Here is a 26,667-nt window from a genome sequence, read left to right on the forward strand (position 1 = left end):
GCACATACCTCACTCCTCATTTTGCAGAGTACCCACCTGAGTTGCCCTTGATGCGCCCATGTTGACAAAAATTTCTCCACATTGTTTGGAATTGCCTGATCAAGCACATTTCTGGTTGTAGGTCACTATGGATTTAGAGTGCACTTTCAACTGCGAGTGAGCGCATACAATGTAGATCTGTCTCCTTGGGTTGTGCAAAAATCAGCATTCACAGAAGGCTACACGGACGCCTAGATCCTGGGAAAGGGTGTAGAGATATCGCACGTCACTGGGAGTCCCCACATGGCCCCCCTCATAACAGATGGCGAGCTGATCTGAGAAGCTGGGCGGTAGCTGAAGGAATGGTGCTCCACCCTGAGGATTACAGAGACCAGTCTTGTGGAGAGATGTAGTTGCTAGCTTCCTAGAGCTGGATTAGTAGCCTGCAGTTTACAATAGAATAGGTACCTCCCTGATCCCCCCGTTGCTTCCGACAGGAAAACGCTGAAGGGATGGGGGTGGAGCAACTGGGAGGCAGGTGAAGAAGGCTTGAACGGGTTGGGAGCCGAAAACGACCACCAAAGACACGTCCCTGTTCCACCCTGACCTCATCTGTCACATACCCTGGTTGAAGAGGTCCTGGACCGCTTGAGTAATAAACTAGGCAGAACTGCATAGAGAGGCAATAAACACTGGGTAAAGTTAAGTTATGAGTTATAATGTAACTGTTACTCCGTCGCTGTCACTAAGTTCTGATAGGACAGTTCCACTTTGTTATCCCACATGTGGCAGCAGGTCTCACACGACTCCCTTACCCCTTCTTCAATTAAGTTGTCCTCATTTTGTTGTACCCTATGTCCACAGTTTGGCCTAGGCTATACCGTGCCCGAAATACCTAGATTGGTCAATGGTGAGACTCTTCGGTATTGTTACGCTCTCTACACTGAAACTGTCAAGAGTCTTCTCTCAGTATCCTGTTCAATAACTCACTTGTTTACAAGGTGCTGTACTGGATATTGCGGCACTGGAAAGTATCTATACATGGTATCTATGCCTCGTTCATGTTGTTTGATTAAAATGTGAAAAGGTCAATAAAAAGATTTAGACAAAAAATAATGTTGGTGTTACTGGTCTTTGTGGGATTTAGGCGAGGCAGGCATAGGCAATTATATTGGGAGGGAGGGCTTGCACGCGCAGCCAAATGTGACTGCATGGAAAAGATTTGTGACGACATCAGTTATGATCAAGACGTGTGTCACTGTTACCCCGTGCAATAACAGCTACAGAAGGCAGCTCAATCATCACTAGCCATGTAATGAATAGGATCTAAAAAAGCTGCATCTTTGAAACGCATGTACCTTCTTGGTTCTAAAACCAATAAAGATATTAAAAAAAAAATCTGTGGAATGTAGGGTTGGGTGTACACGCCTGAGTTTGACAATCCAAGATTCAAATTCCAGATAGACACTTGACCAGCTAAAGAGTGAAAGCTGCAGGTTTCGGCCATCATTTAAGCACGAATGGCCTGTTAATTCGGAAGGGCCCGGTAACAAGCGTTACTAGACGCACTGGAAGGACCAGGTCTGTGTTTTGCACACAGAGATTTCGTCTACTTAAAACAAAAGAACTCTCATTTTGAGTCCTGTTGTGTTGGGGCCCTAGGCCCGCATTAGCATAATGAGTGGACGCAGATACACACTGGTTGCTGGGCTAATGAGCCTAGAGCACGTGCGCTCGGCTCCTTTTATTATCTGTGTCACGTGCCTCATGACATCAGTGGTGGGTGGGTGCTTAGTGTAGGATTACACGCTGATCAACTAGAATGTGTCCAGCAGGACACAACAAGTCCCTGGGGAATCAAATGTGCCACTTGATGAGACAGCACTGATTTCCACATGCTATTCCCCAAACACGTGTAATACACATAAAGAGGGAATAAGAATTAAGGGAGATTAGGGTCTTCTATACCTATTTCACTGCGTGGCCACTGTCTGATTTTTGGCCTTGTCCAAAATTTTACAAAGTGCTCCTCACGTTTCAAAGGTGAAGGAAGGGTGCTCTCGAGTTTAGATTTGTGCATATCAGCGATCTGCCACAATTACAAGTCTTTTGGTGAGTTAACAAAAATAAAAGCCTGCAACCAGAAACACATTTTCTAAGTCGTCATGTGGCACAGACCCAAGGCTTTCCAAGACAGGTAGGTATATTTCTCCCAGTTTGATGGCTTTGTGAAAAAGGAGAGGCTAATTACGGAGAGAAAGCTCTATCTTCATAGGAAAGGAAACTAGAACAATTCTGATGCTAAAGAAGACTTCATTTTACCCTTTTATCACACAACTGGCACAATAGCTCAGCAGGTTTAGAACAGATGTATGTGTAACCTACAGGAAAAAAGTTCCTCAGCCGATCAAACATTATTTCAAGCTGCTATCCACAGCTGTACTAGTGATTAACTGAATGGATGCTCAGAATACACCAAGAATTGCCACCATAAAGTCAGAGACAGCATAATGCCGGAAGTCAGTAATATCATCTCAGGGACACATTATGGCAATGGCGGTTACCATAATTCCAAGGATGCCCACAATATGCGATGTACTACCACCCAAACCAGCATCAATCGGAATTGGGTACCATTATACTACAGACGCAAGCATTATGCCAGTAATTAACAGAATCATGCCAGAACCAAGAGTGTACCAACGGTGGGATACAGCATCACATGAAAATGTGAGAATTACCAACATTATGGCAGATCCAGCATTATGCCTGTAGGGAGTGCCAGCATACCTTGGGTACATTCAGTAGGCCAGAAATGACCAGCATTATGCCAGGACCAACACTGTGCTAGAGATGGGCACCATCCTAACACAGATAAAAAACATTGTGCCAGAAGTTACCACCATTATTCTAAGAATCATTACAATAGTGACAGAGGTGGGGCCAATCACATCTGAGAGGGATTCAGTTTGCAGAGTAGAAAAAGGGGCGCTAGGTGTCATGGAGCCCCTGATAAAAGAGCTAGATCCCTGATGATGGGGTACCTCGACTATATTGAGTACATTTGGGGTTTGTGCACCTCAGAATGCTGGAAACATTCTGAGGTCGGAAGCTGCATGGTGCGGTAACTGCATCCCTGCTAATTAGCACACCATGCAGTATTGCAGGCTGTAGGTGTGCAAGTACTACACCTCTTTAGAGTAGCTGTTTAACATGGTCCTGCCACATGATGCTCCAGATCATCATTCACGAATAGACTTTCCACGCCACTGCAATCGCCAAGTCTGCCAGAGTATTAGCGGTCTGCACCGCATGTTCATCAGGAATGTTTGGCCAGGGTGTCGACTTGCTCGAACCGGCAGTGGTGTCAAGGAGGCGCTACAAATGAGTGGCCTTGCATTTTAGTGCAGTGATGAAAACCACCGCACAAAAATGCGTTAGTATCACGCCTTATGCGTGGTTCTTGGCAGGGCTGGATAACAGGGCAATTTCATTCATCCATATGAACAGTCTCATCTGCACGTGGATCTGCCCCTGCTGCAAAACTGCAGCTCACACTCAGTTCACGCCTTTCACAAAGCAGACAGATGGCAATGATTTTGTTACCCCAATGGCGTAGCGTATGATGCCTCGGCGCTCCGCCTCCTGGATCACGGGGGGCAGTCGGATGCTGTCTCCAAAAGTCTCCCCGTCTGTAATCACGATGAGAAGTTTGGTGGCACTGTTCCTAGCGCCACTTCTTTCTACAAACAAGTCACTCCTGGAATAAAAAAGCTAATGTTATTAAAAATAACCACAACTTAAATAATGACAATCTAAAAATGTATGAAAGTGGTTTACAGTAAAAATGTAAATATGTTCAGTTATGAAGGCGCATTGTGTTTTCTGTACTACTGATTTGCACGCATGAGTCATTTAGAAATCCTGAGATTCATTATTCTTTTAAATTGTGTTTTCATGACAGCACAGCTTCCCTCTAAAATGGTTGTGCTCAACCCCCCTCAAAGCTCATCATACATTCGCTTTCACAACTGAAATTTAAGACAAAACCCAGTCTATCAGAAGAGTTAACACATATGCACACATTTGCCATCTCATGCCTTTCTTTCACAGCGGGTAAAGGGCATGTTTCCAGAAACTCCTTTACAGAATTGTCTACATTGCCTGTGACACTGGTTTTGTCCTCTCTCATTTCAGCTATGTCTTCTGCTGTTTTCCATTAAATAAATACCCATTCCCACGAATCATTCTGCATTATTTATTTTCTATCTCCATCTCTCATTCATCCTTTTTTGAACACGTCTTTCTCAGCCTATCACCTTCCTTTTGTGTTCCATTGTCAGAAGTACATCTTTTTGGTTACAGCCACAATTAATTATTAGAAAATACTTGCATGACTCTCAATATAGCTGATGGTGTGTGTGTTGCTCCGCGCTGATGAACAATGCCACGTAGAAGTGTATCCGGATTTCTGATGCTCCTGAATCTGTTGAAATCAAAGTGTATCTCGAACCGATCGGAGTACTGCATTAATGCAAACTAGAAGAAAATATAAAAATAGAAATAGACATAATAGAGCAGTATCTCAGGATATTCGCAAAGCAGTTGTGTGATGTTTTTATTTTTAAGGAGTTTTATATAGCGTCAACTTGACCCGAAGAGATCGGGTATCAGTGCGCTTTACATAGCACCAGTTATGTACATGAGAAAACATTCATTTTTGTTAGGCACGGGAAAATACGTGATTTGTTTAGAATCACAGGATGTTCAGCATCATTGGCAAAACTCGAACACAATTCCACCAGATTCGAGGTCGACCGCCCTAGCAGAGGCCGATGTTAGTACTTCCAAAAGACATGCGCCAGGCAACAGAAAGTTGGTTGTTAGCAGTCAAAATTATCATATAAAGACCCAAACCCTTGAGAGAAAACTGATTTTAACACAAGGACTAAGCGGAGCTTTCAAGTTTAACAGGCACATGGTTTAGTAGCTCATTCAGTCCAGAATGTGTTTGTTGCATGCTGGTATTTGTAGCCCAGTATAGCCCATTGTAAAAATAGGACTACATGTCCCAGAATTCAAAGAAATATTTCTGGAATAGAGGAGATACTTGTGCATGGAACTGGGAAACTTGAGAGTTCAGACAATGCATTTCTGCAAATACAAAATACAAATTTCGAAAAAGAGAATAAATAGCTTGCCGAATATACATTTAATACACCACTATAACGTTCACTCTATGGATAGCAACTCGTGCCTGTATGATAAGATTGTTTCCAATTTTTCACACAGGAATCATTACGCAAAATTAACATGTCCTGACGTTCTACAGAGGAAACCTTGCTGTTCAATACCCATATTTCAACCCTAGGTTCCTGCATATCCTTGGGTTTGTCTTTGACTGAGATATAAACCACAAATATTAGCAATATTGTTCGCTGATGTTTGCGTGTAAAACAGAAGTACACTTGTAACATTTTACCAGATTGCATAAGTATATGCATAAGGGTGTTTTAAATAACTATCTTTTCTAGGAATATTTTTGTGATTCCCCCATAACACACTAGAAACCTCTCTTTCCAAAAGTTTACTTTAACTGTATTTCTTTTATAACCTTTAGGTGTACTTCTCTCCCATACACCTAAGTTCAACATATAACCACTATATAATTTGCTTAATATGTACAGCTAGCTCCAGGCGATTGTCCCAGCACTTACTTTTAGGGCCAGTAACTCTTTTGTCATCATCAGTTTTTGACCCAGAACAAGAAAGAAAAATGCTGACAGAGGTGGAAAAGAGAAGAAAAAGAACTTGCAAGAGTGAGAAAGTTTGACGAGAAATATAGAGTGGTGTTATAAAGAGAGTATGGTACTAGAATACCGTAGCCTCAATATCTATGGCTTAATTGCTTGTCCCAAATATTGCTTACGAAATGTCTTTACCCATTGGAGCTAATAGACATGATATTCCTAATGGGGTGATACTTTGGTAAACGATATTTAGGTCATGACAACCATCCACACAATATTTGTGCTAAAAATGTTCTGGCATACGACCAAGAAAGAGGTATGAGGTGGAATACAGCTTAGGTAGCCTTGGCGTTTTGCAACCCAAACCTTTGGTGGACTCCTAAGAAAAACATGGGTATCCTCCACCTATTATTTTACAAATTAAGAGCGGGCTATATAGGAGTCTTTCCTCTGTTGCACCTTAATAATGGCAGCTATCACCAAAGCACGTTCTCTAAACTGTCTACTAATAAATGCTTGATCGCTCTATCCAGGGTAAAGAGTGCTATACAGTGGTCCAATTATTACAAAGCCATCTGGCAAATGACGATATTTTTGTGAGGACTACTGCCTCCTCAGTGTCACCAAACACCTCATCCATTTAAACTTTCTGAAAAAGGCATAAGTGGTGCGGTCAGGGAGGCAACCCATGAAGATATCAGACCAGGCATTGTGCTAGTTCATAATGTGCATTGCAGCGCTGTGCAGGTGCAACCACTGGAGTAGCTACACACAGAGCTTTGGGGCAGAAGTATTATAAAGGGGAGGAAATAACTCTGAATTGGCATCAGAGGATGAGACAGAGCTTAAGCGCAGATGCTGTATGGGAATACAACGGTAATAGTTAGGCAGAAGATGAGACAGAGCATGGGGGAGGCAGCACCGTGAGGAGGAAAGGATCTCCAAATGGGCAGCATAGGATGAGACAGAGCCCAGAAGCACAGGCAGGGGCATAGGGTTCCACCCACTTAAGCAGCTGCAGAAGATCCAATAGTACAGCAGGGAGGGTCACGGTCAAAATATAATTAATACTTTATGAGCCCCAAACTATAATTACTGCTTTATGGACCCGCATCTGCCTGTTATTAATGAGAAAGCACATAATTACAGATACAAGTCCCCCTGAATGCAGTGACAGTGCTAAGAGGTGGGTATACAGATCAATGAGGGGTCTGAGAGCTGTCAATTGAGTTATGGGGATTGTTTCAAGGAAAGAGAAATGATGAAAACTGGGAAGGAAAGAGAACAGCTTTCAGGGAGCACAGATCATCATGCACCCAATGTGGTCTGATATATCACCCTTGCCTGAAAGCCCCGTGTTCATTGTGGATAAATATTCCTGGTTTCAGCTACTTTTGAAGTAGAAAATTGCTACTTCTGTTACCTCTTTAGACGATGGTGAGGTTGGTTCCCAACAATCAGAGCTATGCAATCCCCTTCTGTATATCAGAGATGAGAGGCTAGGCGTTTGTGTAGCTCCTTAATTTTGAGCAGGGAACTAAGGGCTGTTGCTTGCTGTCTCATGTTTGTAAGGAGGGGCTTTTGATGGATAATGATTTGATGCATGAGAATACAATTTTATGAGCATTTATTTAGTACTGAGTATCTCTGCTGATTCTCTTCACGCCCACTGCAAGATGGAGGAACTTTGTACATGCAATGTATGCAGATGTGCAGCAGGAGGGCAACTTTCCAAGGACTACATGCAACATCATACCATCCAAAGCATAGCATGCCCATCTCGTATTCATTTTTTTTTTTGTAAAACCGTTTTTATTGCAGATTCACATTACATATACATCTTATGTTTACTGGCGTCATGCATGGTCATGTGGCATTACTTAGCTCCCCCCTGAGTCATTCGTTTACACAGCCTATAAGCCCACAACCCGGTGGTCGGGCGGCGTTACCCACTCAGGTTCTCCTCTTAGCAACTCTAGTGTATCCTCCAATATGGACCCGCATCTGCCTGTTATTAATGAGAAAGCACATAATTACAGATACAAGTCCCCCTGAATGCAGTGATAGTGCTAAGAGGTGGGTATACAGATCAATGAGGGGTCCGAGAGCTGTCAATTGAGTTATGGGGATTGTTTCAAGGAAAGAGAAATGATGAAAACTGGGAAGGAAAGAGAACAGCTTTCAGGGAGCACAGATCATCATGCACCCAATGTGGTCTGATATATCACCCTTGCCTGAAAACCCCGTGTGCATTGTGGATAAATATTCCTGGTTTCAGCTACTTTTGAAGTAGAAAATTGCTACTTCTGTTACCTCTTTAGACGATGGTGAGGTTGGTTCTCGTATTATATATATATATATATATATATATATATATATATATATATATATATATATATATATATATCGATATATATATCATCATCTCGTATTCATGAGTGGCATCAATACCGACATAGCCTTTGAAGTGTTAAGCCAGGACATTACAAAGACTGGTCGACTGAAGGTATTATGCTGACTTCAGTTAGTTCTTGAAATGAAAACAAATAGTGCTCAAAACATGTATAATGAGGGGCGTGGCCAAGTAAGATGGCGGAGCGGTCGTGAAATCGCTCAGCTCAGCACCTGCCCGATCGTTGGAGAGCCGTACCTGCAATCTAGGGATGAAGTGTTTGCCCTCTTAAGTGCCCGATGCCTCCTGGGCACAGTCTGGCCGGCGGGCGATCCTTGCGAAGCCTGGGGACAAGTGTAGTGGCTGCTTGAGTGGTGAGCCAGTGGAGATCGGGGACCCCGGGCGCCATTTTGCGGAGGTTGGTGATGGGTGTCCCGCATCAGAATTGGAGCGTCGGACCCATTCGAGAGGCTGACATCGAGGGGGGCCTCTCGCTGTGGCGCTGAGGTGGGGAGCGGCTGCTACCTGGTTTGGAGCCACCGATGCAGAGCGGAGTGGACGGCGGGGACTGCTCCGGTAATGGCGCCGCATCAGCCGTGACGTGTGGTGGTGACTCTGGCAGTGAGAGACAACGGGGCTGTTGCTTGGGCCCCCGGACCGGCGCAGCTGTGGCCCTTAGCTCCTCGACCATTTCTCGGGCTGCACGACATGGTGCCTTGTCCCCGTGCGCTTGAGATCCTCCTCCCTCATGCCTGACTTCAACATGGTGGCGTCTAAAGTCCCGATGATGGCGGCAGCAGTGTGGGACACGTGGCACCATTGAAATAGCACCTGTGGTGGTGGGGCGAGGCTTCTAGACCCCGGACATTGCAGAGGAGTGCGCACTTTGGCCTGAAGGGGGTCTGGGGTAGCTGAGGAGTTTCCGCCACGCTTGCCTTTTTCGGGGGGGGGGGGTTGCCTAGCATGATACTCGCTTGGAGGGGCTGCCGGGGAGGCGTCCCATATCTTGGACTTTGCAAACAACCCTCGAGGGACAGTCCTGGAAACTTTTAGGGCTCTGTCAGGCTTGGGCATTTGCCGGGCAGCTCGCGGACCTGAGGAGGGGACCATATGCCTCCAAAGAAGCACTCCAATAAAGTTTCTCAATATTTCAGGGCCTCTGAGAGGACGACTTCCCGGGAGGATACCGCACCCTCGCCCGAAATGACGCTCACTCGTGAAGACCTGGTGGCTACCCTCCGAGATTTTAAAGTGGAGCTCTGTCGGGAATTTAAACAAGACTTGCGATCCTCTGTGGATCAATTAAAGGCTGATCTCACTGAAAAGCTCACTACTCTGCGGCAGGATGTGGATGCCGTGGGGTCCCGACTTCTGGAGGTGGAGAGGCAAACACAAAGTCTAACAACGGCCCAGACAGTGATGCAAGAGAAACAACAGACCCTTCAGGCCCAGCTGCAACAGGTTCAGCTCAAGGCAGAGGACTTGAAGAACAGGACCCGGAAGGAAAATATTCGAATCCGGAATCTAGAGGATGGGCGTAGGGGCCAGATCTGGAGGCTTTCGTATCTGGGCTCTTCGCTGGGGTTCTTGCAACTCAGCAGCTTAAAATCAAGATAGACAGAGTACATCGAGCGGGAGCCCTTCAGACGGGGAGTTGTAAGCGCCCGAGGGATGTCTGGTTAAGCTGCATTCCTTCAAGGTGAAAGAAGACATCCTCTCGGCCTCCAGAAAACTGAAGGAGGTGTCCTTTCAGGGCCAAGGGTGCTCTCTTTATCAGGACTTGGCATCTGCGACCCTGGCCCGCCGGCAGGCGTTACGTCCTATCACCATTAAACTGCAGGAGGATAAGATTCGATACAGGTGGTCCTGTCCCTTTGGGCTCATTTTTGACACCGGCAACAAAACTCACCACATCTCCGAACTGACCGAGGGTCTGAGGGTTCTGGGTCTTCCACTTCCCGAGGAGTCCTCCGACACTGGGTCTACAGCGGCAGCAGGGACACCCCGGAGTGGTCCCAACCCGTGGTACACCGTCACAAGACATCGTTGAAGTCTCTTTATCTTTTTCTGGTCTCAGGGGTGTCGGCTGTGTGTTCACTGAGCCTTCCACTCGACCTCTGTTGTCGACGGCTTCTTAGTTGATTGGGCCCTCAGCAGGGGGCCGGTAATGTCGTGAAATACTGGGGCTGACCAGCATGGCCTTTGAGTTCTTCTTTCTCTATTTGGGACTGTCTTGACCACTAGAGATTACTGCTTTATCGTCGTCCACTGGGATTCAAGAAGATCTCCGGCTTATGACACGTGTTCGTGGAACCGCCGGGTATCTTTCCAGCCTCTGTAGGTGTTTGTTTTTCCCTGTTTGCTCGTCATGAGGCTCAAAGGCTGTTCCGCGTTGCCAAAGTTGTGGGTGGCGCCAGGACTGCGCCCGGAGGCGGGCATGCCCACTGGAGAACTGATGATCACCTGTACTGACCTACCAAGGACACTGAGGTTTTGAGTTTCTTGTCTAATTGTAATTTTACTGTTTCCTAGTTTTATTAGCTTTACGATCGGGAGGTGCGGGCCTTGTCCGAGGCACCCAGTATTCCTCCCTTTGAGTTGGGGGGGTCTGAGCCAGGAGCCTTTGGGTCCTTTGGCGGAGGGGGGGGGTTTGGGGATGTTGGGGGGAGGTTGAGGGGGTGGGATTGCGGTGTTGACTGTGGGGGGTGGATTTTTGCATCTGATTAAATCTTGTTTGTGAGACAGGGTTGCAATCCTCTAGTGGTGGGAGGGATGGACGGAAGGCCGAGGTGGTGGAAGGGATTGTGTCCTCAGGGTCAGGGGCTCCTTCAGGGGAGAGGGGATACCTGCAGCAGTCTGGAGAGAGAGGGGGGACAATTTTTTTTTGATGGTTAACCTTTCCCACAGAAACACCAAAAAATCCGCAAGTATTTGACTGATCACAAATTTGAAGTGGTAGCACTGCAAGAAACTCATCTTAAGATGGCAGAGGTCTTTAGGTTGCGTCACAGAAGCTACCCGCTGATTTATACCTCCTCTGCCGCCTCGAAACACAATGGGGTGGCTTTGCTTTTTCATGTTTCTGTGAATTTCCAATTCGAGTCGCTCAAATCTGACAGGGAGGGGAGGCTACTGTTCGTCAAGGGCCGCTTGAGGGGCCAGCCCTGTACCTTTGTCTCATTATACGCACCAAACTCAGGGCAATCTGCTTTCCTTTCACAGGCTCTTGACGTAATAGGGGGGTTTGCCAAGGGCTCCATTGTGCTTTTGGGGGATTTTAATCTCACATGGCAGGGGTCAATGGATAGTTCTAGCTCCAAAAGGGCTGCCACTAGTACTTTCCCACGTAAGGTGCAACAGAAAATCACTGATCTGGGGCTAATTGATTCCTGGTGCTCTCTTCATACCACTACCAAAGATTATACACATTTCTCCCATGTCCATAGGACGTATTCCAGAATTGAGTATATCTTTGTCAGTCAATCCTTTTTGGGGGCTCTGCAGGCTGCTCAGATTCTCCCGATATCAGTGTCAGATCATAGCATGATTACTCTGGACCTTCACTGGGTTGGGACCTCTCCAAGAACTCCTCGGTTGTATTTCCCACTGGCTCTGACCCGAGATCCAATGGCCAGGGAGGATCTACGAGCGGCCATTGTCGATTTTTTCTTACATAATGACCCACAAGATACAACCCCCCAGAATACTTGGGATGTCATTAAAGCCGTGATTTGGGGGAAGTGGATCCAGCTTAATTCGAACCTAAACAAACTAAGAAGGAGGGAAAGGGAGGCTCTAGAGAAAGAATTGTGGGCTGTAGAGCAAGCTCACAAAGCTAACCCAACCCGTGTTCTTCAGAGACAGCTTACTGCGCTCAGGGGCAAGTTAAGGTCTATATATTCTAATCGGGAGGAGTACACCATGCTAAAGATTTGTCAGTCCTCTTTCACACAGGGTAATAAGGTGGGCCCACATTTAGCACGCCAGCTTCAGGTACAAAGGGAAAGTGACTTTATCAGGGGGATATTAGATCGTCAGGGACACCTCACACATTCCTACACCGCCAAAGCAAACATATTCGGGGATTTCTACAGTGAGCTTTATCGAGGCAGCACGCCGGATACGGCGCGGCAACAATGTTTTTTAGACAATCTTGACCTCCTGCGGTTATCGAGGGCAGCGGCTGCAGAGCTGGATTCCCCCATCACCCAGGAGGAGGTTGGAGAGGCTTTCTTGAGACTCAAATTGCATAAAGCCCCGGGTCCTGATGGCCTTACGGCCCATTTTTACAGATGTTTTTCGACAGAGCTTATTCCCCACCTTACGGCTTTGTTTCAGGCCATCGCCTCTGATGAGCAGGTCTCTGATTCGATGGCAGAAGCTGTGATTACGGTGATCCCTAAACCTGGTAAAGAAGACCTGCAAAGTTGCGACTCCTATCGACCTGTCGCCCTCCTCAATCTAGACGCCAAGCTTTATTTCGCGGTTCTAGCAGCGCGTTTGGAAACGCTGATGCCTACATTAATCCATCCCGACCAGTCGAGTTTTATAAAAGGCAGGCAAACACATGATATCATCTGATCGAGAAGGCACAGTCCATCTGATCGAGAAGTCTACGAGATTTCGGATCCCCGCAGTGTTAGTGGGCCTTGACGCGCAAAAGGCCTTCGATCAGCTGGACTGGACCTTCCTGTTTTTTTAACCATGTGGAAATTCGGGTTCGGAGACACTTTTATTAACATGGTGAAGGCCAAGTATCACCATCCCACCTCACGTGTAACGGTTAACAGATGTTCCTCCTCCCCTTTTGCTTTGAGCAGAGGCACTCGTCAGGGATGCCCCCACTCACCCCTTCTGTTTGCCCTAAGTATCGAGCCCCTGGCGCTTAGATTTCGAGTCAACAATGAGATAGGGGGCCTCTCTTTTGGCGGGGTTGAACATAAAGCCTCCTTATTCACCGATGACATCCTCCTTTCGCTTGTAAATCCGGCGCAATCGCTGCAAGCAGTGCAATGAGAACTGCAAAGCTTTGAGCAAGTAGCTGGCTTTAAGATAAATTACACAAAATCCTTTATACTTAATCTTACTCTCCCCCTGCGGAGGTGCTTCGCTTGAAACTCGCGACGCCTCTCCAATGGGCTAAACATTCTTTACTCTATCTAGGGGTACACCTCACGGCCAAACTGGGCGATCTATATAGCGTGAATTACCCACCGCTACTGGCCCAGCTCCAACAGGATTGTAAACGGTGATCGCCTCTCTACATTTCCTGGTTGGGACGAATTAATGCAATAAAAATGACAGGAATTGCCTAAATTTTTATACTTATTCCAGGCGCTCCCTATTGAACTGGAGGGTACTATGTTGCCGGCGCTCTGCATGTTGATCACCAAATTCATCTGGCAAGGGGGGAGGGTGCGCCTACCCCATCATGTGCTTTAAGGGGGGTCTAGCCCTGCCTGACTTCACCTTATATTATCAGGAGGGTCAGGTGCGGGTCGCAACTGAGTGGTCAGCCAGGGACTCTGATAAGCATTGGCTTCACATGGATCGTGCCATTGTGGGGCGGTATATTTGGGATGTGTTGTGGAAACCCAGAAAGTATCGACCTCCCAATGCTTATCTCAGCACTCCCACTTGTACGACTCTCGCCACTTGGGATAAGGTTACCAAGAAGGCAGGTTGGACTTCTTTCCCTTCCCTTCCCCATAAAAGCCCATTCATTTTAATCCAGATTTCCCTCCGGCGTTACGTGAGGGGCCATTTGACTGCTGGAGGAAAGGGGATTGCCTCAAAATAGCTGATCTGTTTCGTTATGGGGAGGTCCTGTTGTTTGCTGAGTGTAGAGAGTGATTTGCGCTCCCGGAGAGTGAACTGTTTCGCTATTTGCAGCTTAAACATTGGGTCTTGACACCTCCCATCCGAGAGGCGGCTACTAGGGAGCGTACGGCAATGGAGAAATTTGTGGCTCTGAGTGCGGGTTTCATGAAGGGAGCCATTTCGGCTATCTACGATATGTTACTCTGCACTGCATACCCCCCGCGGGCACGTTATATGGCATTCTGGGAGCAGGTCTTGGGAAGGGACATTGCGGATGGGGATGGTCTCATGTCTGGAGGGATATTTCCAAGCATAATCGGTCACTGACTCTTCGTGAAGCTCACTATAAATCCCCTTTATGATTGGTACCTATACCCTACTAAACTTCGACGTATCTTTCCGGACACTTCAGATATGTGTTGGCGGGGGTGTGGGCTTCAGGGGGACTTTAGGCAAATATGGTGGGACTGCCCTAAAATTCGCCCTTTCCGGGACGAGATTTTTTCTCAGATTAAAGACATATTGGGCTACCCGATTCCGACTTCCATTGACTTTGCTCTCCTTGGCCTTCGAGATCCCCTCCTGGACAGGCAAACTAAGGCTGACAAGGCGATCATTTGGACATGTTTACCGGCAGCCAAACTCACTTTAGCAGCTGCATGGAAGAAGAAAGAGGCCCCAGCAATTTCGTTGTGGCATGCACGACTATGGAGGATCATATCCATGGAGCGCCTGGCGGACATTTTCCAGAATGACTATGAGGACTTTGTGCTCCCCTGGGGGCCTCTGGTGTCTTTTTTGTCCCGGGGTCTGCCCTCTGCGGTCTGTCCGCCGACGGTGCGGGCCATGCACCTATTCCAGCTATAGCTGCTTTCTGCTGTCCGTGTTGGCCTCAGGAGGTCCCTTGGCTGTATTATGGATTGGCCTGTACCTCACCACTAGTTCCCATGCCATTGTCCAATACTTACTCTGCTGTACTCTTTTTATGTTGTTTTTCTTATCGTTTAGTCAGCCCCGGATGGGGGAGGGACTCCTTTTGTTAAGGGTAAGGGTGTTACATGTTCTTGAAACTGGCATCATACACTCTGTACAGGGCTGTGGCAGGCATGGGGATTATGCTACGCTGAATTCATCTTAGCTTTATGTATTGCAACCCCGGCACCTGCACGCCCCCTGTACTCTTGTGCTGGCCTTCTTTTGTATTTGGACTTGTTTCATGCTTAATAAAAAGACACATTTGAAGAAAAAAAAACATGTATGAGACCGTGAAGTTCCATGAAGATTATCTGAGCCTGTATTGCCCTTCCTGCATCTCAAAGGTCTATTTTCGTGATTCTTTTGACTTACCACGTTATGCAGGGTACACAATTCCCATACAGACAATACACCCTCACAAGTTCTTCAAAACCCACAAAAAGTTTGACATGTTTCCTACCGCAGCGTCTGTATTCTGAAATGTGTCCATCACTTGTTTCACAAAGTTCAGCATCAGAGGGAATTCAAATGTTTTAATACTGCCGGAGCCATCAATAAGGAACACAATGTCAATACCAGAGGAGCATTCTGGAAAAGAACACAGGAAAATTAAAACATTGCAATCTGGAACACTGGCATTTAACACAGTGAATACAAGTCATGTTTGATGTTCTACTTGAAGTCAACATGTTTTTGATCTCATTAATTCATTTCTGGAGCGGACAGTGTGCACAGGAAATAAGGTAAGGTGGAGCAGCGGGTATAAGTAATTTTAGCCAGGGGCTAGAAAACATGATTCACGAGCATAAGTAAATCTTTATATCTGTTTCATTCCACTTCTTGTCACAGTCCCTACTTCATGAGGTGTGTCTGCACCATGAAGATTCTGGAGACAAGCTAAATGCTGGTCTGATCCTGAAAAAACACTTAGTTATGTGTGCATTTCTGTTAAATACACCACTCCCAGTGATTCACCATCGCCTACCACTAAGACCTAGAGCCCCCCTGATCTTTTTCTGGTTGGGTAGCTATCATTTACTCCTTGTTTATGCTGGGTCTCTTACCTGGCATTAGGCTTTATGTTTTGACACAGTCTAATACTTTCCGTGCTTGTCAAACATTAAGTATGGTGGGATTAGGGGGGGCAGAAGTATTTCACCTTAACTCTATGACTGAACAATATTTTTATCATACCCACAAAATCTGTGAAATTTTTACATTTGTGCAAGTTTGTTTTCTGTGGGTGAATAGTTGGGGCAGAAAATGCCTCAACGGACACTGTTTCAAAAATAAAATATTCTGGTGCAGACTTTTTCTCCTCGAGCCATAATCCTCGCTGGTATCTCATTTCACTTTTGAACAAGAGGTTTGCACTTATGTTAAATTTCACACGACGCTGAAAAGTGAATTTTGTGAACTGTTAAATAATTATGTGTATTTTTTGCAGATGTTCACGAAAATCGCATTTTTGCACATTCCGATATCTCCCTGACCTCTTCAGTGCTGGTGATAGGGACTGTCTATGTGGTAATTATTTACAGCTCTATTAGATTCTCCAGTGCTGAATAGCAGGCATTGTATATTTGAATTGTATATTTGATGATTTCTTTGACAGCTCCCCTGAAGAAGGAATTTGCACATCCCGAAATGCATTGGGAATGGAATATTCTTGTGAGAGTTAACTATTGTGAAATGTGAAATGTCAAAAAATTACATATTATGATTTCTTTGCAAACTTGATTTTGAAGTTCTTGCACCACGCAAGATAAATGTGCATGTAATGCTGAAATTTTCTATATATTTTGTCTGCAATAAACCAAAGCAAGAAGTATTGATAACCTTAGTTATAGACAGTGGTCGAAGTGGGGAAAAAAAAGTAGGGGAACTGTGGGCGGAGTCTCAGTGGGCGGGAATAATCAGAGGATTGGATTAGTGGGTGGAGTCGGAGGTGTGGTTAGAAATAGCAAAACATACCAATTTTTAGTACATTTGGCATTTCACTGATCAGTTACAGTTTATAACACTATTTAATTCAAACAATCAATAAAGATGTTGATTTGAGGTTTAATATACAAGTTGTTTAACGGAGCAAAAGTTACTAAACAACGTGAATTGTGTTGCTGTGAAGTGGAAGGCCTTGTGCAAAGGTTGACTGGTCACCTTTCTCAGCGCTGCATTTGCATGTTACACTGGGATTAATGAGGCAAAAGCTTTCCAGAGACTGATAGGATGTGTAAAAATTTCAAAATAATAAAGTATCAGAAAATGTACTACATAACATTGCAGTCTTTTTTGCTGCATAATTTAGTCAACACTGCAACATAATGTCCTCTTTTGCTGCATAATTGTGATTGTGTATGAAGCACAGAGACAATGAAGTTTGTGAGTTTAGGGACATATTTAAGGAAATGGTGGCGCAGGGCAGCACAGCAAGTTACTTTGTTGCACTGCCCTGTATTGCATGGAAAGGGCAAGAATGCACGGTATTTATCCAATATGGTGCATTCCTGTCTTTTCCCCTGCGCTGGCGCCATTTCAACAGCCTAGCGTCAATGCAGGCACACTTGCCCAATGGTGTAAGGGTGCCTCCTTTGCATGCAGGATTATTTTTACGCAGGAAGGGGCACCTTCATGTACGAAAACAATCTTGAGAGGCTTTATCCCCTTTCTATGTGTGCTGCAGAATAAAGCACACTTTGAAAGAGGAAAAAACAGGTAGAAATAAAGATATTTCTCCTAGTTATCCCTACCCTGGGGCAGCGCAAGATTTTGACACATTCCCAGGATTACAAGTCCTTGCGTCAAAAACCGTGTGAGTTGTGTGGGAGACTTTTATTGTTGCAGGAAAACTACTGGGTTTACAAGGAACTCTGCCGTGATTGATGCGTTTTTAAGAGGGAGTCATTATGCTGCACAGTTCTGCTGGTTTTGTTACTGTGGGCCGATTTTGCAGCACCTACCGCAACACCTCCCTTGAACACAGTAAGGCAATGCAGCAGTTTGTGCTGCGTTGCACTACTCCATATCTATGAAGCCGTTCAAAGACATGCAAAGTGGCTTTACGTGGCTTTTAAAATATGACTTGGAGCTTTGCATTACGCATGTACCACATTGCAAGGTGCAAGCATGACGCAATGCCCTTGAAAGCATGCTCCTTTGTCTGGCATGTCCTGCATTGAAAATCCCCGGTGAATTGCATTAGTTCTACTGGAACAAGGCCAATGGAGGCACCAATGGGTGAGGTGGACCGGCCTCAAGGTTCACTGCTGATCTAGGGTGTGCTGCTTTGTAGGCCTGCCGGCAAGACTGGAGGTGAACTTCAGTATGGATTGTAGTGGACAGGGCTTCAAGGTTAACCAACACTGGCCACTGGTAGGGTTCACCTGCTGGTGAAAAGAGACCAGGGCTTTTAAGGTCTAGTGGGGCCTTCTAAGGTCTATCATGGGAATGTGCTCCCTCGGGAGTGGTCTGATGGACTAGGAATGAAGGCTGAACCAGGTTCCCCAGTTCCACATTCGGTAGCTCTGGCCATAGTACCACATCCTATCCCCACCGAACACCCTTCCGCCCCACTGAGTGAAACTCGCACTGTATTCAGTTACAAACCAATTCTGCCCCATTATAAACACCTGGATGTGACTCATTTCAAATTATGCACTGCCTGAAAAAAAGTAACAACATTCTGGAAAAAGCAAAAACTCATAGGGAATGCAGGACTATGTAATGCTTGCAAAATATAAGCAGAAACGACATGTTACCTTAACGCTTTTACTCTCATTGTTCAGAAATCAATGAGAATTTTTTGTCTCAAACATTGAGGACATGAATATAGGGCTCCTCCTGTACATATGTGTTAAGCAGGGCATAGAAGACAAAGGAACTCTTCAAGAGAATCTGATCTGACTCACGGAAACCCACAAGGGCTCCTTCATATTCATGTCAGCCAGCTAGCTGCTCAAACATAGTATAGCACATATGTATTCAAGTGTCCTGCAAAGAAGAATGAGTGTGAGTAAGTAAATGTGGGTGCGAATGATTGAGTGCCTGAATGTAACTGAGCATGAGTGAAGGAGTGTATGTGGATGCAAAGTGAGAGAAAGTGAGTTAGAATGAGTCACGTAGAGTAAGTGAAACTGTAAGTTAGAATGAGGTAATCAGAGTAGGAAAAAGTGAGACTGAGTGAGAGTGAGAATGTGATACCGAATGTTGAAGAGTGAGTGCAAGATAGAACAAGCATTTACAATGCAATAGGTCTCGCATTTACAAAAGTTAGAGCTATTGGCATTGTAAACGACAAACCTTTTATTTATGTGTTGGTTTTGAAAACCGATAAATAAATGGCATTGTCATTTACAATGCCAATAGCTTAATCTCTCGCAAATGCAAGATCTATTGCATTTGCAATGCAATAGCTCTTGTACTTAGGCGAGTTTGAGCTATTGACATTGCAAATAACAATGCGTTTTATTTATGTTTCAAAAACCAAAACATAAATAAAAGGTATTGTCATTTACAATGCCAATAGCTCACACTTGCTGCAAGACATGTCTGCAAGGCATGTATGTATCCTGTAGGAAGTATCTCACACAAATGTTTTACAAATAAAATGGCCTGGAGCCGATACGGTTATACTCTTATTTGAGCGTTTTTTTGACGTGTTTATTAAGCAGGGCAGCTAAATTCGAAATTATTATTTATGCCAAAAATCCCCCCTGATGAACAGGACGACAGTCTGCCGGAATACCCTTGCCCCCCTGTGATGCAGACTGTATTGTGGCGCATTAGGTAAAACACACCTTAAAAACATCACATCACGCAGGGTTTTAAATGGGCTGGTTCTTGCCGGTGCTCACCATCAGCAGTTGTTAAAAGTAGGAGCCGAGACAGGTGGTTATTATGCTGTATATTTTGTCCTTAGTCTAAAAATAGATTTTTTTTTAAACTGTGCAGCAGTTAACTATTTTTGGTGTAACTTTTATTATTAGGGAAGTTTGGTGAGCCGAGACAGGTCCGTATCTGCCTTTCCATTTTCGTCCTTAGTCTGAGAATAGAAAAAAAAACCTTAACTGTGCAGCAGTTCAGTATTTTGGATGTAAGTTTAAATTTGTTTGCAGTTTTGTATTGCTAAACTGGAAGTGTTTTACATAAGCACCAACAAGGACATTCCTATTTAATTTTTGGTAGGTACAGAGGATTAACTAATTTGCCAAGAAACTTCATTTATTTAATTTTTAGTAGGTATGGAGGATTATGTGATTTGCCCCGAAATGCATGATATTAAGCACACGCTAAAACTGAAACCTGCTTCTTAAGCTTCAAATTTGGCAGCTGCAGTTATTACACCACAACCTGGGGGTGGTGGGTACTTTTATAAAAATCGAAATATCAGCCACACAACAAGTTTGTAGAAAGACCCTGTGTACAAGCACGCCTGGGTTTATGCCCCCTGCCATACAGGAGGACAGAAGCTGGCTGTTTTATTTCTCCAACTGTTTTTCTGTACTAACTGCTTCGGGCTCAGGCAATTATTATTTATGGCAAAAATCAACCTGATGCACAGCTTCACAGTTTTCCGGGTATTGCGATGCACACATGTACGTAATATGTACGTTTTAAAATAACACAATTATGCGATATTAAAAAACAAGGCGAGCAATTTTAAAATGAACAAACTATATTTGGGAAACACCTTTTATGGCACTAGATTGCACAACTGAAGAAAGAAAATATGCGTAACGCTAAAAGTATTTTGTAGCATTTAAAACAACATATTAAAGCATTGGTGCACTTGTATATGCGCTTGGGAAACTGCGTGACCTAGTATTTAAAACACATGGCAAAAGGGATGGAAGGAGAGAGGAAGAGGGTCTAAATTAATAATTTGCCCAGAAACACGGGATGTGAAGACCACGCTAAGACTCAAATGTGCTTCTTTGGCTCCAAATTTGGCAGCTCTGACCATTACGCCACAACGTCGGGGTGGGGGGTCCTTTTATTAGAAACAGAAATATAAGCCACACAATGCGTTTTTAGAAAGCCCCTGTGTATAAACACGCCGGGGTTTATACCCTCTGCTAGACAGGACAGGAGCTGGCTATTTTCTTTTTCCAACTGTTTATGTGTGCTAAGTGCTCTGGTAGCACGCAAAGTCCTCAGTGAAGCCCTTTTCGTTTTTCCCAGGTGGCGTCGGTCAGTCTGCGTGACACCAAAGTATCCTGGTGTGTCCATTGTATTGGTCACAGTGGGGGCAGGCAGGCAGAGTCCTCACAAAATGAGGTGTGAATCACAGGCTCACGGCAGCAGCAGGGCCATCAGAGATAGCCGTTTTCGCGCTATGCTAGACTGATGGTCCTTTTCAGTGTCACTCTGCATACCCCTAGACACAGAGGGGAAGGGGAGGAAGTCGGGCGCACTGCGGAGGCCTTCCTCGATGTGCACGTTGCACCGCAGGCAGAAAAAAAAAATTGTCCTTTTAAAGTAGGGCTATTCCTGCAGTCCCGGTACGCTTTTTTAAAACTAAGAAGTAGGGGAACGGACTAACATAATTTTTAAAAGTAAGGGCACACCGTGCCCTTCCGATCCCGTCCACTTCTAACACTGGTTATAGATGTTTATAAAAATTGAGATTTAACTCGTTCCTTGCTCGCATCAGCCAACGGCCGATGCGAGCACTACCTCCCTGGTGCTGCGCACAACCGTTGGCCGACGCAGCCCCGTCCACCTAATAGAATGCCTTCACCGTGGCGGAATGTGCGCCGCGGTAAACGGGTTAAGGTGCAAATTAAATTGAATTCAGTGATTAACATTTAGTACAGCAGTGCAGAGGGGGGGAAAGTGCATCTTCATTTGCTATTACTAATATTGTTGTACTATGAGGCAGCCTACCTCATCGCCAACCAGCGCACTAAAATAAGTGGAACTTTCAAATACTAGGCAACTTTTAGCCAATATTTGTTGATAAATAGTAGTGCGCAACTATCTACATTTAAAATGTTAACAACTAAACCATATGAGACCTTGTGAAACAATGCCAAGCACCACAAATTGCTGCATGAGCACAGTCCATAGGGTTCAATATTTGGTATTCACAATAACGCAATACCTTATGTTTATCTGTTTATGTCCGGCATTCAAGTGTCATTGGACCTAGCATTTTAGTCCAGTGTTGGTCCTGCAATAGAATCTGGTGGTTTTATCTTCTAGGTTTGTTTCTGAATTATATTTCTCCCAATCTACTGCATACTTTTTCACCCTGCGTTTGAAGGATGCCGTGGCTCTGGTTATAAGTTAGGTGCAATTCCATGCATGGACGAAATTACCATTACCATTTGTTATATCTGCATAGAATTCTGCCTATTATGAGTTAAAAACCCTGGAATAGATAAGAATAGCTCTGACATTGAACTACGATCATGCTTCTACCTTTGTATGGATGGCACTGTGTTAATTAATCAAAACATTGAAATTTACAAATTTGGAGTGTTGGTGGTGGTGTACTGTGTTCCAAGGCAACTGCTCTCCACCTAAAAGTTTCGAACTAACCAGGGATCTCTTCTTCCATTTTAGCATATTTTATTCAGCAGTATAAGCCTGACAATAGTAAATTTTCGACTTCTAGTGGGTGTTCCCTTGTGCCTGCCCAAAGATACGTCTTTTTGACAAGCTCTAATAAGAATGAAACACGTTTCAGTGGCTGCTTTTATTAATTCAAATCCAAAGCTTTAATACTATGCCTTTTAAGCTCTGCGTGGATGGCAATTGCTAAATCTATCCTTAAAGACTTTGCTGCAAAAATGGCATACAAAGGAATTGCTCTCCACCTAGGGCTTTTTGCTTTCATTTTTGAATACTTTATGCGGGACTTTAAGTAAGTTCTATTTTAAATTATAATACTAATTACAATTATTTATACAAATATAAATATTCACTGAAAAAAACAAAGGTTAAAGTAACCTTATAGTAAGGTGTGATAAAAAGATCTATTTTTGCTTTAAAAAAAACCTTACAAATTCCTGAATTAAACAAAGTTTAATGTGATGTTATAGTTAGGTAAATGTCTCAGCCACACCAATAATGTTTTGAACTCAAAATACGACGGAAATTCACCAGTTATAGTTAGCAGGAAGCTGAGTTCCTGCTTCCCGCTATGAGCTGGCTGCCTCACTCTAAAGTGCTAAGGATTCCCTGGTTCTGGGCACCGTGCAACATTGTTGCTTGACGGTGAGGATTCACGGCTGTGATACTGTTGATGACTGTGCCTCCATGCTTGGTATTAGACTTCATTAACTCCTCTCCTGTTAAATAACACACCACATATGACCACTTGTTCCTTTGCTGCGACTGGCCTTTGGTGTTCTCGGAGAACTTTGCATCTTAATTGCAACAATGTGGCAACATTATGTTACTCACAGTGATTCACGCTTAGAGCTTCAATGCACAGGAACTATGAGATGTTTGTGGAACTCGCATTAGGTCTTTCACGTAACAGGAAACAGAAACATTTTTAGAAGGAGCGCAAAAGTTATGTGTTTAATACCTTGTTTTAATTTTGCTGGAACACCCGACTTGAACAGACTGCTGTGGAATGATTTTTCCGTTTGCATTCATACAGATCGTTGCACTGGAATATTGGCAGGATGTAGTGTATTCCAATTGTGCAGCGCATTAGACATCGGTATCATATTGAAAGGTCATTATGACTCGAGATTAATACTACTGTATGCTACATGGCCAAAATGTGGTTTACACACGTGATTATAAAACATGTGTATATATATTTTTAAACTTCCTGATCATGATTTTCATTCGGTAAAATCTATGTAAGTACTGTTTCTATGTTTATGATCAGGGTGGTTTTAAAGCAGAGTGTAATCTGATGACTCACTGATTGAGAAAGGTTGTCCGCAGTCGAAACCCGTCTCAGTGATCTTTCTGCCAAGTGTGGAGGGAGCTTACCTCATTAAACTGGCACTAATGACGAATCCCTGTGTGCGTGTCGCCTTTTCTTATGGTGGAGTTAGGATTTGCTGTCATATATATATATATATATCCCAAACCGCTGGAAAGAATTACTCCAAATTTGTCTGAAAGGTAGCTTTTAGTTTACAGATTACACTCTCAGTTATTAGGTGTAAATCTGTTCAGTAGTTTATGAGTAATTAAAGGAAATCCAAAATTGTATCTCTACCACTGCAAATCCTTCGCAAATAATGCGGACAAGCTTGTGCAGAGATGTGCAAAGCTCTGATTGGCTGCCCGCACTTCAACCAGGAAGTGTTGGCAGCCATCTTGGGACTCAGCTTCAGTCAAGTCCCCCCAAAAAAACACCAAAAAAGAAGAAAAGGGGTCAGGGTACAAATACTCACAAATTCACAAATATCGCTGTGAATCAAGCAAGTGCAGTCTCTTGCACTTGCTTTTAATATGCTGCCAGGTCCAGGGTGCATGCTGATTTTAATGAATAAGCGAGGGCACATAGTGACCCCCCATCTAGGGCTTATTTATGTCCCAGGACCCACTACCTCCCCAGGACTATAAGTAAAACAATTAATAGGGGGCCACACTGAACCCCCCTCCTCAAGCCCTGTGGACCGCCACCCCAAGGCTACAATTAACAATAGAGAGGGGGTCTCCTAGAACTCCCGTCCCTGGGGACAACCACCTCCCCAGGGCCAGCCCGTGCATAAGAAAAGAGGAGGGCCACGCAGCCTCCTCCCGGAACCAGTTATGTCCCTGGGAACCGCCACCCCACAAGCTCCTGTTATGTCCCATGATGCCCACCCCCAGGAAATAGCTGTTCGCATGCAAAAGCAAACACTCTACTTCCAGCATGCAGGAGCGGTCCAACTGCTCCCACTTGCTGGAAGCAGAGGTTTCATCTCTTTCCCTGTGCACAGACATTCAGGTAGGGGAAGAGATGAAAGTATTGCTATTGCATGCAGGGAGCTGCATTTACAGCAGCTCCCTGCATGCAAGAGGAATGGCGGCTCCCGCAGCTGTCTTGAGGCTCCCCCCTCAGTCCCCTATGTGCACACTGGTGCCCTGAGCATGACCAGGGCACCCAGTGAGCCATGGCTGGGCCCCAAAATCAGCCTGGCGAGAGGGGCCACTAGGCCCCCCTCCTTGTTGATTTGTGGCTGGACCTCGGGGTTATGGTCCCCGGGGCTGTGTGACTCCCTTCCCCATTACCTTTCAGCCAGCCTGCGTTAGGGTCCCTTTAGCCAAAATTGGCCCAGGAGGGAGTTCACATGCCCCCCCATTAAATTTTGGTGGGCCCCGGGGGGATGTGGTCCCGTGTCCGAAATCAGCCTGGGATGAGATCCACGCAGCCCCCTCCCTCATTAGGCCATTCTTGCCCTGGTGCTCGTTTCAAAGAAATTAAACCTCAAGGGGAGGCACTTACAAATATAAACATAGAAGGTGCCCCCATTGTAGCTCCACTTCTGTAAAGGACAAATTATCCTAACTCCTGGGCTTGCCGAAGGCAAGGCAAGCGCTGTTCTTGGTAATCCCTTATTGAAAAGCAATCTGAAATCCTTCATGGCGGTGACTGCATTGTTGATATACTGAAGCACAATCTGTATATAACTGTGACAAGTGGGTTCTTTGTTGTCCTGTCCTAGGGAAAGTAGAGTTCATGTTTCTCCCTTTGAATTGCTAGGAGTATGCAAATGTGGAAATCACTTGGATGCTTCCCCGTTTGGCCTCACCCATCTTAGTAGTACCGAAAGGTCGTCCTGCCTTTTGCCAGGATGATGGACAGCTTAGAAGCCCCCATGAATTTCCAGCCAAATTTGGTGAGTTCTTGATGCTGTGGAATATGAGAACATTTACACCAAACAAAGAAGCCCTTAGTTCATATAGTTAAGAGAAAGGACCCTTATTTTGTGGAGATTTACCACCTTGTATTCTCGTTGTCTCCTCTATAGGAGGATTCATGTTATCACATATTTCTGGAGCAACACGCACTAGGAACAATCACATTGCCAAAATGCACACAAGGTCACTGGTGACAATTCCTAGTGCTCCATTTTACAGATGTAGTGTTGAATACGTGTAGGACATTTACCCAAGATGGTATCACTTAATAATTAACCAGTAGAAAGTACTCCACCTGGGCTCTTGTTGGATAAAAGGGCAGCTGGGGTTGCTTTATGACTGAGTCACTTACAGAGCTACTGAAACACCCACATAGACACTTAGACGCCCACTCACACACCCAGGCACTCACATACACAGGCACTCACACACCCACTAACAGGCCCACTCAGACATTCAACACAAAATCACAGATGTGCTCAGACACTTATGCACCCCCTCACAGACCCAAACAGCCTTACACACAGCCACTCGCAGACCCATTCAGACACATACACCAACTCACAGATCCACTAAGACACTCATGTACCCACTCACAGACCCATACAGCCACTTACACATCCAGTCACAGACCCACTCAGACACTCATGCACTCACTCACTCACAGACTGACACAAACTTATGGAGGTACTCACAAACCCACACAGACATGTTTGCCCCTACTCACAAACCCACTTAGATACTCACTCAGACACTCATGCACCCACTCACAGCCCTACAGACACATACACCACCTACACACACCTAGTGAGACACTTATGCAACACACAATCACAGATGTGCTCAGACACTTATGCACCCCCTCACAGACCCAAACAGCCTTACACACAGCCCCTCGCAGACCCATTCAGACACTCATGCACCCACTCACAG

The 26,667-nt window shown here is 45.0% G+C and overlaps 1 protein-coding gene across 1 annotated transcript in view; it reads right to left on the reverse strand.

Annotated features, from left to right (window-relative positions):
* Positions 1-26,667, reverse strand: part of LOC144768737 (integrin alpha-M-like) — a 364,452-nt gene that overhangs the window by 240,420 nt on the left and 97,365 nt on the right. The window contains exons 6-8 of the mRNA XM_078652620.1: positions 15,377-15,504; positions 4,373-4,518; positions 3,586-3,739 (exon numbers count right to left, since the gene is read on the reverse strand). Of these exons, the coding sequence (XP_078508746.1) occupies positions 3,586-3,739; positions 4,373-4,518; positions 15,377-15,504 (428 nt within the window). The remainder of the gene's footprint in view (positions 1-3,585; positions 3,740-4,372; positions 4,519-15,376; positions 15,505-26,667) is intronic.

The sequence above is a fragment of the Lissotriton helveticus genome, chromosome 7 (genome assembly GCF_964261635.1).
Source record: "Lissotriton helveticus chromosome 7, aLisHel1.1, whole genome shotgun sequence".
NCBI lineage: Eukaryota > Metazoa > Chordata > Amphibia > Caudata > Salamandridae > Lissotriton > Lissotriton helveticus.